At 46.9% G+C, this 18,942-nt stretch overlaps 1 protein-coding gene across 9 annotated transcripts in view; it reads left to right on the top strand.

The window, feature by feature from the left end:
• IL15 (interleukin 15) overlaps window positions 1-18,942 on the top strand; it is a 1,104,687-nt gene that overhangs the window by 690,231 nt on the left and 395,514 nt on the right. For all 9 annotated transcript variants that reach the window (XM_069631186.1, XM_069631185.1, XM_069631191.1 and 6 more), the window contains one exon: window positions 17,042-17,086. In XM_069631186.1, the coding sequence (XP_069487287.1) occupies window positions 17,042-17,086 (45 nt within the window). The remainder of the gene's footprint in view (window positions 1-17,041; window positions 17,087-18,942) is intronic.

The following is an 18,942-nucleotide window of genomic DNA, read 5'->3' as shown; positions in this document are numbered from 1 at the left end:
ACTCCTGGACCAAGTCAGAAAAGCATGCATATATACAAAGCTGGATCTTAGAGGAGCTTACCACTTGGTACGAGTAAAAGAGGGTGATGAATGGAAGACGGCCTTCCGCACCAAGTATGAGCTATTTGAATATCAGGTCATGCCCTTCGGACTTTGCAATGCCCCGGCCGCCTTTCAATATTTTATGAACGATGTCCTCAGAGAGCTCATAGATGTGTGTGTTGTTGTTTACATTGACGACATCCTCGTTTATTCTTCATCGGAATCTGAACATCGGAAACACGTGAAAATGGTCCTCGAAAGATTGCGTCAACACAAACTTTTCGCTAAGTTGGAAAAATGTGTTTTCAACGTGACTGAAGTTGAATTCTTGGGATTCATATTATCACCTGGCGGAGTGCGTATGGATTCAAAGAAGGTCGATGCAGTTCTCAAATGGCCATCACCATCCTCCGTAAAAGGTGTGCAAAGCATGTTAGGCTTCGCTAACTTTTACCGCAGGTTTATCCCCGAATTCTCTCGAATAGTCCAGCCCATCACTGCCTTGTTAAAGAAAAACAAACGTTTTGAATGGTCTACCGAGGCGGAACAAGCTTTCCAGGATTTGAAGACTAAATTTATCTCTGCACCAATCTTAAAACACCCTCGCCCCGAACTCCCCTACATCGTGGAAACTGATGCTTCAAGCCTTGCCATGGGGGCAGTTCTATCACAAAAGGACCCGGTAACCAATCAGTTGCATCCCGTGGCATTTTGGTCCCGCAAATTCTCGCCTCCTGAAATCAATTACACGATTACTGACAAGGAACTTCTGGCTATCAAGTCTGCCTTTAAGGCTTGGCGGCATTATCTGCTGGGGGCCCGACACACCGTTACTGTGATTACGGATCACCGAAACCTGCAATATTTGAAAACCGCAAAAGCCCAATCCTCTAGACAACTCCGTTGGGCATTATTATTTGCCGAGTTTGACTTCATAATTACCTATCGACCTGGTACAAAGAACGGTAAAGCTGATGCCCTTTCTCGGATGGGAGTGGAAGAACACTTGATCAACCCTAAACCTGTACCAATCATTCCCGAACAAAGAATTCTGGGTGTAATCGCCACAGAATCCATAGAGGAAGTTAAGGATAAAGCTAGGCAACTTGTAACTCCAGCAGACATACAGAATTGGCATCTGCAGGGAAAGGACTTTGCAGTAAAGGACAACTTATTGTAGTTCCAAGAACGATTATACCTACCCAGCACAGATTTACAGAAAAAAGTAATCTCTTGTTATCACGATTCTTTAATGGAAGGACATCCCGGTATGGCCAAGACCTCAGAAAAGATCAAGCGCTACTTCTGGTGGCCGTCTTGGAAAAAAGATATCAGAGACTTTATAATGTCCTGTGGAGTATGCGCCCAAACCAAGAGTCAAAAGGAAAGACCAGCAGGCCTCTTACGCCCTATTGACATCCCACCTCGCCCTTGGCATACGCTTTCTATGGACTTCATCACCGATCTACCTCCATGCTCCGGATACAATACGATTCTAGTAATCGTGGACTTATTCTCCAAGATGGCGCATTTCATTCCGCTCAAAGGCTTGCCAACAGCAGCAACTCTGGCCCGAGAATTTCTCGAAAACATCATCCGACTGCACGGTTTTCCTTCGGTTCTAATTTCGGATCGAGGTAGTCATTTTATTTCTCATTTTTGGCGAAGTTGCTGTCGGTCGGCTCAAATTGATGTGAGACTATCGACCAGTCACCACCCTCAGACCGACGGACAAACCGAGAGGACCAATCAAACTCTGGAACAGTATTTACGCTGCATGCTGCAACAAACTGAAAAAACCTGGAAAGACATCCTTTGGATAGCCGAATATGCCTACAATAACTCTGTCCATTCGGGAACTGGGAAAACCCCGTTTTTTCTTTTGTACGGCAGTCACCCTCGAACCTCGGAGTTGGATCCCCTCCAAGATCTTGAAACACCAGCAGTAGACTACCTGCATTCTACAATCAACCAAGCCTTTAAGGAAGCTGTTTCTCACCTTCAAAGGGCTAAAGAACAATACAAGAAAGGAGCAGATCAACATCGGAAGGAAGCCCCTCAATATCAAGTAGGGGATCAAGTCTGGTTATCCACCAAATATCTACCTCTAAAAGGGCCACGCACATTCAACCCAAGATACCTTGGTCCCTATTCCATCACTACCATAGTAAACCCAGTAGCGGTCAAGTTGGACTTGCCCCCGCACATGAAGATACATCCGGTCTTCCACGTCTCTCTATTAAAACCCGTGCAACCTCAAACCCGACTAACTAAATCTCCAAAACCTATCCTAGTTGATGGAGAACTCGAGTTTGAAGTCAAAAGCATTCTGGACTCCAAGATCTCCAAATCTAAACTATTTTACCTAATTGACTGGAAAGGCTACGGCCACCAAGAGAGATCCTGGGAACCAGCTGAATATGTCCACGCTCCTCGCCTAATCAAAAGATTTCACCGAACATTTCCTGACAAGCCAAAACCCCCGGAGAAGCCCGGTTTGGGAGGGGCCTTGAGGGGGGGTACTGTCATGATCTCTGCTTCCAAAAGGTCAGGGTTTTCCCAACTCCCTTGGAAGCAGATCCATAACCCAGGTTCCGAGTGCCAACCAGTCCCAATTGGGACCTTTTGGACCCAGTCCTGGCGCCAGTGGCACCAGGCTCATAAATATGCCCAGTCCCAGCGCTGGAAGCGCCGGGCTCATAATGCTTGGGTGGATTTACCTGCAGCAGACCATGCTGCTTACTTGCCTGCCAGTTGAGCCTCTGATCCTCTTCTGTTTGGAACTACTTTTCCTGTTGGGTGGGGCAGGAGCCACTCCCTAGATTCAGAACACTGGAACTCTTCTGGAAAGCAGGAACTCTTTTCTTACCTAGGCGTGGCTGTGGAAGGAGATACCTAAGCACTACAGGAGGCTATTTAAACCACACCCGATGGATGAATCTTGCTTTGCGTTATTCTGCATCCTCTGCAGCAGAACGCTCATCGTGTCTTCTGCATCTGATCCTGGGCCTAAGGAAAAAGGCTTACCATCCTGAATCCAGTCTTCAGCAACACCTATAAAGACAAGAAAGAACAGGTTAGCATTACGGTCTTCAGTGACAGCTCTTCACTTACCTGGTCCATCGGCTGTCACCAACACCTCGCGCTGCATTCCGGCATCTGAAAGACAAAGGCTTACCTACTCTTCGTGCGCTCCGGAGGTCTTCACACTGCATTCCGGCATCTGAAAGACAAAAGCTTACCAACTCTTCACACGCTCCGGAGGCCTTCGGCGCTGCATCCCGCATCTGAAAGACAAAACAAGGTGCGTTTAAAGACATTGGGGAACTTTAATACTCACGTGCCATTACTCCTTTCCACATCTAACCCAGTGGGTATTCCGGCACCCTGCAGCCGCTCCGAACTTGTACCTGCAAAATAAAAAGACAGTTAGAGCGCATCGTGAAGCAGGCAACAAGCGCTTACTTACGTGCTTCCAGGCGCTTCTATTCATCACACAGGCTCCATCTTCAACTCACTTCAGCCCGTCATCCGCCATCGCCGGAACCCTGCAAAACAAGAAACATCATTACTAAAGACTTTAAAGACATTAGAATTACTCGAAACTTACCGTTCGTGCAGTAAACGACGGACGGCAGTCCTCTGAAGTCAAGAGGCCTGCTCCCCTTATCCAGTGAAGAAACTGGTTACAGCACCCTGCCCCGAGGCAGATGGAGAGCACGGCGTTCACTTACCTAAGACATCTTACCCTACGAGTCAGACATACAGTGCACAGAGGTCCAGCCCAAAGAGCCAGCCGTGTGTTACACATCACCTTTGAAGATACGGTATACGCCCAGTCAAGACCGGCGCCTCTACGGGAATCAGGTGAGCGTTACAACCGTTAAAGGTTACCTGGCGGCGCTGTCCATATTTAAGCGCTCGTCTGAAGAGTGTTCTTATTTTAAAATTCCTTCAATTTTGCAGTTTCTAAAAGGACTCACTGATGTGTTCCCTCTGTCACCTTTCCAGGTGCCCGGTTGGGATTTGAACCTTGTTCTCAAGTTTCTAATGGGTGCTCCGTTTGAGCCTTTAGATTCTTGCCTTTTGAGACTGTTAACTCTTAAAACTGTATTTTTAGTTGCGGTCACTTCCGCTCGCAGAGTCAGTTACAGGCACTTTCAGTTAAGCCACCCTTCACTGTGTTTCATAAGGACAGGGTAGTCCTTAGAGTTCGTCCTTCCTTTCTTCCGAAGGTGGTGTCGGAATTTAATTTAGGCCAGAAGGTTATTCTTCTGGCATTTTATCCTCCTTCGCATCCTGGTAAGGAAGAGGAGAGGCTCCCTAGGCTGGATCCTAGGAGCTTTAAGCTTTTATATTTCATGCATGTCCCAGGTCAGAGTGGACGATCAACTCTTTATTGGTTACGCTGCAAGGCGTTTGGGACAAGCTGTTACTAAGCATACTTTGTCTCGATGGATTATCTTGACAATTTCTGAATGTTACCGCTTGGCAGGTAAGGACCCTCCGGTAGGCTTGCGGGCCCATTCGACCAGGGGTGTGGCTGCCTCTACTGCCCTGCAGAGGGGTGTTCCTATTCGTATCATCTGTGATGCAGCCACCTGGGCTTCGGTCCATACTTTTGTATGTCACTACTCCCTCAATTCTATCCGTGGGAAGGAGCTGGCCTTTGGCAAGGCGGTCCTTTACTCTGCAATCTCATTGGGCATTCTAAATTTCTATGTTCTAAATTCTTATCCCACCTCCTTACGTTGATACTGCTTTGGGAGTTTGTCATAGATATGGAATACGTCAGAGGACCCAATCCCCTCGAAGAACAAGTTACTCTCTTAACTGGTAACATTCTTTCGATGGGATGGTACGACGACATATTCCATATTGCTCCCTGCCTTCCCCGCTACAGAATTTCTTATGCGATTGCAGCTTACGTTTCCGCAAGGCTTTCTGTGGTCATACTGGCTGTAGTTTGGTGCCACACGTTCTTGGAAAAAACTACAACTGAGGCTACAGGCGTCGTGCGTCCTACTTATAACATCCAGTGACGTCGGCTGTCGGAGGAGGTCTCGAAGACGGCGTATCGACGTCATTGACGCAGGACGCAGACGCCAAAAAAGATTTTCTGAAGCAGCACAGCTGTGGTGATTACTGTCATAGATATGGAATACGTCGTCGGACCATCCCATCGAAAGAACGTTACCAGGTAAGAGAGTAACTTGTTCATCAAAAATAATGGTTTATATATTCAACATTTGTCATAATGGACACCATACTGTAATCTAAATTAGCGAAACCTACACGGTACAGGGATTGGAATAATACTCGTCACTACATATGCATTCCACAGGGGTTACATTTCTAATTGGGTAATGCTTGTCTGATGGCTCCTCCTGAGATCACCTCTAAATTGGTGAAGGTAAAAAGACATGAAATCTACAATATGTAATTGGCTGACACCTTGCTTCATGGGCGACATAACATTGGCGATTTGTATTGGTTGGCTTCTTACTAAACAACCTTGGACAAACTGACAGGTCGTCAAGGCATGTGCCAGACAGGAGTAGGAAGAGAGGTCCACAAACTGCTTTCCTTTCAATTAAAGAAGATAATATCCCTCATTTCTAGGCCATGAGCCAGGCTGATCTTTGTATTCAGCCGTGTCTGGCGTCTTATGTCTGGGGATACGTGTGAGGAGTAAAGCAGGTGTCTTATCTGTGTTCTTTGCTAACATATAGACCGTGTTCTTCAATTATGGGTCACGTGTGATGGGACCGTGTCTGGAATGATTTCACTCTTAATTTATTGGGAATTCAGCTAATAGTGATGCAAGAGTTTTCTTGCCACTGGGGACACTTAAGTTATTCTTCATGGACTCATTTAGCTTATAGTTGTCCTGCACCTGTTCTCTTCACCGTTCCTATCCTCTTGTATTCATGGTAAGCTTGGCTTGGGTTGCTAGCTACTGTCTGAGCTCTGCACAGATCTGTAGTTTGTTATTTCATAATTTCGAATTCTTGTGAACCCTTGAGGCCTTTTGTTTACTTAGAAGAATGTTGTGGCTTCTATTTTGGAAAAGATGGCTTCCCATTACTGTTGTGTTTTTATGTTGGTGAGCTATATTTGCGTGTCGTTCATGTTGCAGTCCGCTTATACATTGCTTATGTTAATGTTCCTCATGTCTCATGGATGCTATGTTAATATTCTTCATGTATAAGTGCATATGTTACCTGTTTGCGTTCTTCATGTGGAGTGCACATTTGCTTTGTGTCTAATGCGTGCATATGTATTGTCATAATGTTAGTTTGGCTACTCAAGCCATCTTCAACTAAGATTGTGTACATCTGCTGTATCTGCCAGGGATAAGGGCGTTACGGTTGTCTTAGTAACGCTTCTCACCTGTACACTATTGAGCTGAGGGAGGGGCAGAAGATATTGATGACGTTTTCATCTGCCTCTCAATAGGTTCTTCTTGCAAACATCCCAGCCATTTTAGCCTTTCCCAATTTCTGTCTCCCAGGCAATGTTAGGTCTGCAGAATGTGTTCAATAGTTGCACCCAGATGATATTTAGGTAGCTCTCCCTTCTCTGGCTTGTGCATTCCCTTTTTAATCTCAAAACAGCACCTCAACAAAATGTAAATTAGTAGGTTCTATCTTATTAGCCTTGAATTTTAATTGGACCCCTACAGTCCTCTCCAACCCCAAGGCCCAGCACCTCTCTGGATAGGCTCCTGGAGGTATGTAGTTGAAATGATGGGAGGGATGAATGCACCCACTGGAGTTTTCATTTTACAATTTTTCACCTGAAAAGTCACTATATGCCAAAAGTTTGGATCTTATAAATAACCCTAACTATATATATATATATCTGAATTCTACTCATCCTGCTGGTTCTTTTGAGACATGTCCTGTCTCCGCAGGATGTTGTGGGTTTGAAAGTTTTTTTTTCTGTATTTATCCAAAAATTATAATGCATATGAACGTGAAATTTTCTACCCAGATATCTAATTTATTAAGTTATCACATCCCTGAATCAGTGCTTTGCTAAATTTTCTGGGGAGTTAAAACCCCATTTTAGGTTGCAACTCTTGTCTCCGAGGTCGAATTGTGATAAGGGTGACTTCAATAAATAGGCCTGTTCAGCAGCTTTTTAGTGATATTTGAACAATTATGGTGCGACTTATGATTCTTGAGAAAATGAACAAACTATGACTGTTCATTTAAACTAATGGGAATCTTCAAACATATATGCAGATCCTGACTTTCATTTCACAGTTAGGTTTCATTTCTCCTTGGAGCATCTGCTCCAGTCTCTGCTGCTCCATTGTGGACTTGGGCCTGCAACTAACCCATCAGCCTTGCTTCTCTCAGGGCTAATGGTCATCTTGCTGCTTATTGCAGAGAACAGGCTCCAATAAAATTCCTTCTTCGTCACTGCCCGAGTGTCCTGAATAGAAACTGCAGTAATTTCTCTGAAAACCGCCACTTAGGTTTCATTTCTCCTGAAACAGAACTGATGTTGGTGACTGTTCCAATGCCTGTGACACATGAGGCCTTTGAATATTTTTAATATAGTTGCGTCTTGCCGTCCAGGTTCATTTTTCCATCAGGATATGTTCACATTGTTTTGGCAAAGGACATTTTGACTCTGTGTTTATTAATTAAGCTGCAAAATGCACCCACTTCCATGATCGCAGTTTCTGTGTTTGCAAATACCATGCTTTCCATGTAGAATAAACCTTTATGTTTTTGCCTTTTGTCAATCACATGCAAGGCCCAATCAGTAAGTGGATTTCTCTTTGTTTGATACAGCATTATGGTATGTGGCAGATGTGAATGAAATACTGACTTTTCAGTTTGGGATTCATCACGGTATGTTTTCAGTACCGTGCATTTTTTTTGGCCCAACGTGGCTAAATGCAGTTTCCTCCTTCTTGGGCATAATACATCCCACAATACTGACCTGGAATAGACAGATTGATCTGGATTTCTTGCATTGGTGATCTTTTGGCAAGTATGAATTTTTGTGGGATGCTTTTCATAATGAATTGCACTGCCCCTTTTTTAAGATGGATTGGTTCAATATTAATGGATTACCGGAAGCAATTGTCTGATGAGATAATAAATATTGTGAATTATTTATTATTCCTTTTTGCTGCAACACTGAAATTGTGCAGGAATAGGTTTGTAGTTTTATGAAGATTGCATAGTAGTGATCCGTTGTTGGCGAAAACAGCAAAAGATTAACTTGAATGGGGGACTGTCCAGCTTTTGTGGTTCATTATTCCCTCTGTTGCATTGTCCATGGATTCAAGGAAGGTGGTTGAGGTTTTGTAGTGGCCGCCTGAATTTTCAGTTAAGAAAAGTCAGTGGGCCTCATTACGAGTTGCCCGGTAAAACTGGGTTCATTACCGGCATGCCGCAATGAGCGGGTCCGTGCTCGTATGAACCCGCTAATAGCGGGTGATTACAAGTGCGCGAGCACGCACATCCCCCCATGCCGGTAGTGGCAATACCGCCATGCCGCTAAAGGGCCTCCAACTCCCCTATACCGGCATCGCGGGACCCACCCATAGCAGTACCGCCTCATACCAACCCTTAAATACCGGCATGGTAATACCGTGTTCGTCAAAAAACGGACCCGGAAATTACGTCATCGCGCAGGAACGGGAAATGGGCCGGCGGCCATCTTTAAAAACACAATCCATTGCCATCCTCCATAACCACCAGCCGATACTCGCCGATACTCGGAGAGCACAGTGGAAATCCATAGAAGATGTCAAAGGCTACCAGGAAGACTACTTCCGGCTGCGTAAACAGCGTTACTCAGACGCAGAGCTCACCATATTAGCAGACACTCTAGCTACACATGCAGACGCAATACAATCCCACGACAAGAAGCGGGAGGTGCAGCAACAAAAGAGGCAAATCTGGCAGGAGGTAGCCCGCAGGGTATCAGCCGTAGGTCCCACCCCGCGCAGTGTGAGGGACTGCAGGAAGCGGAGGGATGACCTCCGGTTGAGGGTACGCAATATCATGCCCACCAATCGGAGGGAGGCCATGGCCACAGGTGGGGATGCCCACCCCCTGACAAATTGATGCCCTGGGAGGAGACGGCCAGCAGATTCATCAGTCCTGAGTCCATCGAGGGATTATGCGAGATGGAGACGGGTGCTGCATCAACCGCGGAAGGAGGTGAGTGACCCTGCAGATCCCTGTAGGGGAGACCATGAAGTAGCACAAGTGAAGTGGTAGAGAGTCTAGGCAAGGCAATGCATGTCCCAACACCCACATGACCATACCCAAATACAGATGGCGGGCCAAACGCTGCCACACTGAAATGCATGCTGAGTGCCCATCCCTTAACCAACACACAGCCAACACACCTGGAGCTTGCCCATGTGATACTTCACACAAACCCAAAATTAATGGCATGCCACCTGCCATGCAGTGAATGTTTACATGCCATCTCTGAATACCCTGCGTGACACACCTGTAAGACATGAAAGCATGATCAAATGAATAATGAACAGCACCGCCACTGCCATGTCACACCATCACTGATGCCCTGCATCTCTTCTACCCCCCCCAGGCACTGATGAGGAAGAAGCAACCCAGGAGACAACTGCTAGGGCATCCACCTCACACTGTAAGAAGAGGGCAACCACCACCACCACCACCTCCGCTGGAGACAAGCAGGCCACACCCACACCTGTCCATGGGGAGTCCCTGGAAGCACCCGCCTCCATTGGGGAAGAACTTGATGCCAGTGTGGAGCCTGAGGGAGACACCGAGGTGACATGCCCGGCACCCCGAGCCCCGTACCCACCCCCTCGCCCCAACACCTGCAGTCACCCACCTGCAGTGAAGTTGATCCCTGACTCCGTGACTGTGACCTACCCACCTCTGAGGAGTCCAGTCCCGAAAATGCCATCCACGTGACTGCACAACCCACCACTCCAGCCCCCTCCAAAACCCTGGAGACACGATTGTCGATGGTGGAGGCCCAACAGGAGCCATGTTGGACCTACTCCGCCAGTACATAGCAGACGGGGAGGAAACCAGGCGGGGTATTGCCACAGCAATTGCAGGGACCACAACGGCCATCGAAGCAAACACAGCCGCTGTCAATGCATCGGCTCGGCTAATGAGGGACTGCCTGGGGGCGGTGACACAGGTGCTGACCTCAATGCTGCTTCATATGCAGCAGCCACAGCTTGCAGGAGGTGTGGAACCTGCTAGCGAATCACCTACTACCTCCACACCAGCTTCATCTGTCCACACCAGCCCAGTGCGCCACACACATAGGAGTGCAAGGCACACTGAAATGCCGCCTCTGGACAGGAAGAAGTCCCGGAAGTAGTGTGGGGGGACAATGGTAGTGGGACACAAGGTTGGGGGTGAAGGGGTGCATCTTGTGCAGTCTATTGGGGGTGTTGGTGTTTGTTGGGGGGTAAGGGAGTTTGTTGGAGGGGGTCAGGGAGTTTGTTGGGGGAGTCTGGGAGGGGGGAGTGGGCACATTTTTGCTGTTGTAAATAATGCACACATTGTGATAAGAAAAATCCATGGCTGGACATTGTTATTTTTGTGTGCATTCATTTAATGTGGTACGGTGTTCAGTGCCCAACTCCCAACATTCCCTGTGTGCATGTCCACATTGGCGCAGTGTCTGACTGACACAAGTCTTTCATAGTCCCTGTGTTTCAGAAGTATTCGTGAATTAGTGCTTGGCGTACAGCATGGCCATCCCGTGCATCACGTACTGGCAGGGGGGCTACTTCACCTCCATCTCCATCCTCATCATCCTCACCCGGTCCATGCATGTCAATGTCAGGTGGCAGTGGTACATTTCTCCGGACGCACATGTTGTGCAGCATGACACAGGCCATGGTGATCTTTGCCACCTTCTCAGGCCTATATAGGAGTGCCCCACCAGACCTGCTGAGGCAGCGGAACCGCCTCTTCAACAGGCCAAAGGTCTGCTCAATCACAACACGGGTACGGGTGTGCACACGATTGTACTCCTCCTCATGGCTGTTCTGCGGGTTACGCACAGGGGTGAGTAGCCACGGCCTGAAGGGATATCCTCCATCACCTGCAAGCAGATTCAAATAGGTCTGTTTCACTCTGAACTGCCACATTCAGGGAGCACAGTCATGGCGGCAGCTATTTGGTGTGGCCATGCACATGTCCCTGTAAGCATGAAAAAATCTTATCTAGGTGCAATCTATACTGTCATGAGGTCTGGTAGTCTGGATGGCGTTCAATAGATGATGCAGGGTGTAATCATGCATGCTGAGGCAGATATGCTGTGGTAGTGCAACAATGTTTTGACTCCAATTCATGCTGTTCATTATTTACTATGCATGGTCACACTGCCCTCATTGCCACACTTGCCATCCTGTTCATTCATGCATTGCTCACCATCACCATGGTGGCCTGGTTGTGCCTCTTACTTGTTCTCATCGATATGCATTATTTGTGATATGTGGCCCAGTGAAGAGTCATGTACCGTTTGACTGGTTCAGGTCAGGAGTCTTTGGCTCTGCATGCATTCACCAATCACCGGCTATTCCCACCCAGGTGCAGTGTTCCCCCCCCCTTATGCATCCCCACACATCAGTACCCCAAAGCACTGCCATGGGACGGTTGTGCAACTCACCAAGCAGCCAGGCACGTGGTCCGGCATGTCGCTCCATGTGACGGGGTAGCTTGGAGTTGCGCAGTACCATGGCATCATGTGTGGATCCAGGAAATCGGGCGCAGCAATGGGTGATGATCTTGCTGGAGTCACACATACCATTTGCACATTGATGGAGTGGCATTGCTTGCGATTGCGGTACACCGCCTCTATGGCATGGGGGACTACCAATTCCACATGGGTGCAGTCAATGGCACCAACACAATTGGGCATGCCTGCCAGTGCATGGAAGCCTACTTTGGTTTCCTGGGCAGTCCGTGGTAGGGATATATGGGTGCTTGCGTGCTTCAGGAGGGCATCCAGCACTTGGTTCAGCATGCGTGAGAATAGTGGTTGTGAAATGCCATGCAGCTGGCCCACTGTGTGTTGGTAGGTGCCAGTGGCCAGGAAGTGTAGCACAGACACCACCTTTAGTAGTGGGGGGATGGCAGTGCATATTTGTATGTGGCTGGCAATGTCGTTCTGTATCATGTCCACTATGGTGGTGATGGTGTCACGGTCCAACCGGTACAGGGTGTGGATCTGCTCAGGGGTTAGGTTGAATGGGCTGGGTCTGGTGCGAGGGATTGGTGGCTGCCTACGAGGCACTGATGCCTGCACTGGTGGTAATTGCTGGGCCTGTCTCACCCTCCTTCTCCTCCTGCGTCTCCTCTGTGCTGCCTGTTCTTGCTGCTATAGTTGTTGTTGTTGCTGTTGTTGCTGTAGTTGTAGCAGTATAGGCATGTCCTCCTGCGCCATGATTGCAAATGCTAGTGGTAGCATTTTGGTGTAGGAAGGGGTGTGGTGTGTAGGTGTGCTCCTTTTGTACTGGGCGACTCTACATTGCCTACACCTGTGGGGGGGGTTGTGGTGTGTGGGTGTGCTCAGTTCATACTGGCACAGCCTCCTTTGACTCCACCTGTGGGGATTGTGTGCACCTGTGGCAGCTGCCTTGTATCTTGGTTGCTGTTTGCGGGTGGTCCGCAATGCCTGTTTTGCCGGCATCATGCAGCCCGTTATTACCGGGTTCGCGATGCCGGTATTTGCATGTTTGCCTTGGTTGTGATTGGCACCTATTACCGGCATGCCGGTATTTCCTGCCTGAAGAGGCGCGTGTACGCGCCTATGCCGCTATTTGCGGCACAGTAAATAACGGTGCCGTTAATACCGGGTTTGTGGGTCAGAATGCTATGGAACGTATTTACATACTGGCATCATTTTTCCCTTACCGGCATACCTCGTAATGAGGCCCAGTGTGTTCAAACTGTTACAGCCTGTTTGTTCAGAATTGATGAAACTATGACTCTGAGATTACCTGCTGTTTTGAGGAGGACAACATTATTAGTGACTATTTGGGTTTACCTCCATGAGAATGCTTTTCAAGCTTTTACTGAAGTCTTTACACCTGGCCCTGTATTTTGCCATCCTGAACTTCTAAACAATTTATCGTAGGGACTGCTGCTTTGGATCAACAGCTTGACCCAAGGAGTGGCAGGTGCGGTATGATGATATGGTAGAGTAACCTCTTTTATCTTTCCCGTACCGTGACATTTTGTCAAAGAAATTGTTTTGTGACAGAGCAGAAGTTATTGGTCGGAGGCGAGGCTACTTCTGACTGCAGGTATTTGCTATTTTGGGGATTGTTTTCCATGCGTTAATAGCCACAAAACAGACTATGGCAATCTTTCTGGTCTTCTTACAGGCTCAGTGTCAAATTATTTAGCAGATCGGATGTGTTTTAAAAAAAATGTTATTCCATTATAATTTTTTGACAACTTATGTTCCTGATCCCAAATATGTTTCAGGCTAATGCTCTCTCAAGATGATTGACTGATTTGATGGTCTGCAGATGTTTTCTGGTATGTGCTGGTATGTTCTGTGTGCGTTCAAACAAAGGATTCACATGGACAACTGGTGGGGTTGTTGTGCCTGCGCAGGCAATTCCATATTTGCCATGCATCTCCGCATTCTACTGGTATCGATTTTACTGGTTGGAGCACATCCGTTTACCTCCTTGATTGTGCCTGGTCTCCTCACCATTTGGGTCTTTGTTTGATGGTCTCTGATGCTGACATATGATTCCATTGATGGTTTTAAGCAGATTACACATTTGAAAGAGAGTCATGAGTTAATGAGTGCGTTATGGCTGGGAGGCCGCTGCCAAGGTGATGATGGACATGTTATTCAGAATGGAGCTGCTGTTATTTACTTATCTGAGGAGAGCCATGACTCAGAGTACATTACGTGCTAGTACACGAACAAAGCTTTCCCAAATCAAAATGATTAACCTTCTGCTAGCTTAAAAGTATTTAACAATTTCATCTGGAAACTGTCCTCTGTGTTCCTGAGCTCTGAAGGCTTTCTTCGAGAAGGCTTTTGATTTAATGTGTTTACAGCGAGCAATGCGCAGCTGGGAACTATTTGCCGTTCTCACTTTTATGGGAGCCAGCAGCGAATATGTCATGGGCATTTTATTCATAGCTGGAGCTCCACCATGTTGACATCTGAAATTGGGTCAGTGGATGGTGGACAGCGGATGTTAGAGAAAGGGACCATCTGGCGTATACAGTGTTTCCTCTGCGAGCTCTGCTGATACTGAATGAAGTAACTTGTGTGATCGAGAAAAAGCTCCTTAGTCGACATTTTGGCTCCCCTGTGCTTAAATGATGGGCATTCACTAGAAGGAGTTGCAATGCAAGTGGCTCCCCTGTGCTTAAATGATGGGCATTCACTAGAGGAGCTGCAATGCAAGTGGCTCCCTGTGCTTAAATGATGGGCATTCACTAGAAGGAGTTGCAATGCAAGTGGCTCCCCTGTGCTTAAATGATGGGCATTCACTAGAAGGAGTTGCAATGCAAGTGGCTCCCCTGTGCTTAAATGATGGGCATTCACTAGAGGAGCTGCAATGCAAGTGAATACTGAAATGTCCAACTGTAGCTGAAATTCTCACTGAGCACAGCTTATCTTGTGGAAGCTGGGCATTTGGGCTCCAGTGGATGTCGCTGGGGGTCCCATCCTCTTCTTTATTCCCATACTCTTCTTTATTCGGCAGGACTGTATACCAGTGTCCTTCAGTGGGGTGCATGTTTGACAGCTCGTCACCAGTGTCATAATCTTAGGAGGCAGGTACATACATGAAGTCGAGGCAGTGTTCCGAGTTTCAAAGTGTTTATTCCTTTAAGTTTCAGAAGCAGTCCATGGTTAAGCCTTTAAGTATATTTATGACAAGGCTCACCTGCCGGCCACCTGACTCACTAAACTGAGACCCTCAACTGACACTCAAGATTCAAAGTACCCACACAGCATTCCCACATTCTCATTGCTCACCGGCACATATCATTCATGAATATTCCATATCCCATGTAGTGTATTTAGCAGCATAAGCAAACAGGACATAACAGTACCTCTAGCCATAAAACAAGCTGCGGTCACTCCTCTTTTGAAAAATGGGGACTGCTTCTGGAAACGTCATATGGGGATACATATGCAATCAAGGGGTGCTGCCTCCCTAATCACGTTGGATCTCTTAGCAGCCTTTGACACTGTCACTCTTCCTTGATGAGGCTAAAGTATTTTTGGATGCAGTCGTGGAGTTGGCACTGCAATAGGGTAAGGAATTTCTGTCTGATCATGTCCTGTCTGTTTCATTGGCACCCTTCAGCTCTCCTGCATCCACTCTCGCCTGTGGAGTGCCCCAGGAATCTGCCTGGTGTGCACTTCTTTTTCCTGTACATCTCCTCCCTACACTCTCGCTTGGTTCGAATCATTCGCTCCCCAAGGTATGATTTTTTTAAACTTATCTAGATGATGCCTAACTCTTGCTTAGGCTACAGAGAAATCATAGAACTCGTTATGACAATTTGAGACAATCCCTTTCGCATTTACTCAGCTGGGTGACCATCAACCAGCTTCAACTGGGCCCTACTGAGACAGAGACTCTGATCTTAGACCGCAACCAACATCTTTGGACCCAAGATTTTTGGCTTTTGGACCTATGGACAATATACACACCTATTGAAACTATAAGGAACTTGTGTTCTTTTGACATCAAGATGCTCATATTACCACACATTGCCGAGGAAGTTCAATGCTGCTGGTTCCACACCTGAGGACACTAAGATGTCTATTAAAGGTTAGCATTTCACTGGGGACCCCCTCACATTGACCTTCGTCATTTGCCAACTTGATTATGTGAATGGAGTCTATACAGGGCTTCCGAAACAGAGACTCAACTGATTGTAGATGGTTCAATCTGCAGTGGAAAAAGTAATTCCCTAAATGCATTGTAGCACCTCTAAAAGTATGCCTCTGGTTACTCTTCATCCCCTACCCTTAGCAGATGTTTATTCAAGTTCTTCTATGCAATGCCTAAATCTTTCCTGGGGACAGCGCATTCACTTCTTGCTAAGATTTAAATGGTATGTGCAAGCTAGTGCCCCAAGAACGTGCTCCTTTTGAGACCCGCGAGTCCAGACTGGAACAAACTCCCTCTGGTCCTTATAAGTCGATCAGACCATCAGTGTTTCAGGAAAAAGTCCAGACATTTCTGTATACCACTTGTTTGTAATCTTTGTTAGTTATACACTTAAGCGCGATTATGTTTGCCTGCCGGACTCTATAAACACCTAAAACATAAAGCATATTTGCGCCCCGGGGAAGAAATGATGGCATTGTCCCATGAAAAGAGAAGGAGCCTTGTTAACAAGTGTAGGCCGTGCATCGTTAAGTGTAAGAAGAATGGCAGCCCAGATAATGTCCCAATAAAAGCACGGCAGCCGTGCTGCGGTGTGCTGGTATCCTCTTGCCCTAGAGTGCCTTCCGGTCACGAGGGGTGATGGGGAGGTGAGGCTCCACGGCGGCCGTTCACAACTCTCTCCCCCAGCCCCAGAATGCGCAAAAAGTGTAATACAAACCGAATGGTTTAGGATGCAAGAATGAACGACCCTGCTCTCCTTTTTTTGTGCTCCAACAACGCACCCTGGTGTGTAGCTACCCGCTAGACTCGCTGTTCAGCTGCTGGCCTTGTCCTTTCAAGGCTCTTTCCCCTGGATCCGTATTGCCCTATACTGCTGTAAACATTTTGAGAAACCTTCTCTTTTCAACATGCCATGTGTACAGTTGAATGCCCATCTATAGTACTTGGAATACTTTGCACATTGTGTTCGATCGCACACTCATGCGATCAGCTCACTACCTAATTAAATTAAAACAATACCCTTTCATTGATTTTAACTGATTGTGAAATGCCAAATCACTTTTTGTAACTTTTCATTATGTTTATAGTCCCTCAGCTTTAGCTGTTTTCTTTTTTTTTTCCTTTCAGACTTCGGATGCCATTTTGTATTCAGGCACTACAATAAAAGATAAGGTAAGCCATGCACACACAACTCAAAAAAAGTCTAGTTTTAAAAACATTCAGCAGTGTCTTAGTTTTTCTCGTGCCTATTGTGTAAAGAATGTTGATACTGCGTTTTGTTTACCTTTGCGACTACTTGGACTCTACTGATATTCTTGGATAAAAAAAAACATGTTAATCACTTTAAATTGGTGTTTGACCAATCCCCAGGTTTCACAATTTCTCTGCGACTGTGAGTACTTAAATCACTGCTGCTCACGAATTTCCCAAAACTAGTGATCCAACGCCTCTCCTTGTTTTAATGGTATTCACGTAAAATACAGTGAATCTTAATGGGAGTGATTTGAAAAGTCATACGTTATCCTTAAAACCGAGTGGGCCTCATTACGAGAATGGAGGTAGCCATGCCTCTAAAAGCGGCATGGCTACCTCCAAACCGGGTTCCAGGTCCGGGTCCCGCAAAAGGGGACTTACCGGGCCATTCCGACCTTGGAGGCCCCCATAGGGCTCAATGGGAATGGGGAGGATGCTAACAACCGGCCTGTTAATGACGGGCCCGTTGTTAGCATCCTTGTCTGCTAGTGGGCCCCGCTAAGGACGCCTGTTGTGACCAGGTGTTCCTTAGTGGGTCCCACTGCAGACCTCGTAATAGGGCGGCCCGGAATGAACGGGGCCGGACCCTTACCGGCCCGTTCATTCCGTGGCCGCCTGGGTCGTAATGAGGCCCAGTGTGGCTGTGTGCTTGAGGACCAAACTTTGAGACCACATGCATGCCCTGTGTACTCGGTGGTGAAAGTGGAAAAAAGGAACTAGTGGCTGCATCCAAAAAGGAGGGATTGGGATGGGCGGACAGATGGAGCGGAGGGATGAGGGGCTGGGGGAGGGGCAGGGCGGGGCTTGACCTTTGGTTTGCAATGTTCAGTGGATCTTTTTGTGACATTGCCTGGAATAATAAACTCATTGCACTAGATTCATCCATGACAGACATATCAAAACAATGGGCCTCATTACGAGTCCGGCGGTAACTGCAGCGGTAAAACCGCCTGGTTACCGCCGGACTCGTATTACCATTCCGCCTCTGTGATTCCCGGAATTACCGGGGCATTACAACCCCGGTTTCCCGGGAATCACAGAGGCGGAATGGTGTTAATCCCCATTCCCATTGAGTCCTATGGGACTCAATGGGAATGGGGATCATGGAAACACCGGCAGCATCTCGTAAGGCTGCCGGTGTTTCCTCGTCCGCATGCAGGCAGGCGGTGTTAAACCCGCCAGGTCAGACCTGGTGGGAACATCACCTCCCGCCTGCAGGAGTTGTGATCGCCCGGCATGGAAACAATAGTGGCGGCGGGTTTACCGCCACCGTTGTTTCCATACCGGGCGATTTGTAATGAGGCCCAATGTATTCATAAATAGAAATCTTTGATGCAACTGTGCATGCAGATAAAGCAATATACTCTTGGACACACATCACTTTAGAACATGTCTGTTAGCGTTATCTAAAACACACAATTGCAACCTAATTACAAATATATTTAAAACCTTTTTGATTGGTAATAAAATTAGAACTGTGTAGGGTTCTATACATTGTCAGTAAGTAAATGTTTAACTTGCCTAAATGAAAAGAACACAAAGGTAATCCATTTATTACAGGTGACTGTACATTAGTGTATCCTTTCTCTTAACAAATACTTTTATTTAGAAGTAACAGTAATTGAGTGAGCATAGCATTCATTACCCGTACCTTAAACCAAATACACTCTGTAGTTGCCTTTAAACATCTGTCTCACTCCCTTCAATTGAATCCAAACATTGGCAAAGACAACAGATTTGGCTTTTGTGTAGGCATGTGATAGTTATTTGCCAGG

Source organism: Ambystoma mexicanum, chromosome 6q (assembly GCF_040938575.1).
Source record: "Ambystoma mexicanum isolate Mex_15411 chromosome 6q, UKY_AmexF1_1, whole genome shotgun sequence".
NCBI classification, from domain to species: domain Eukaryota; kingdom Metazoa; phylum Chordata; class Amphibia; order Caudata; family Ambystomatidae; genus Ambystoma; species Ambystoma mexicanum.
The sequence above is the reverse complement of the archived record's forward strand: the minus strand, read 5'-3'. Positions and strand labels throughout refer to the sequence as shown.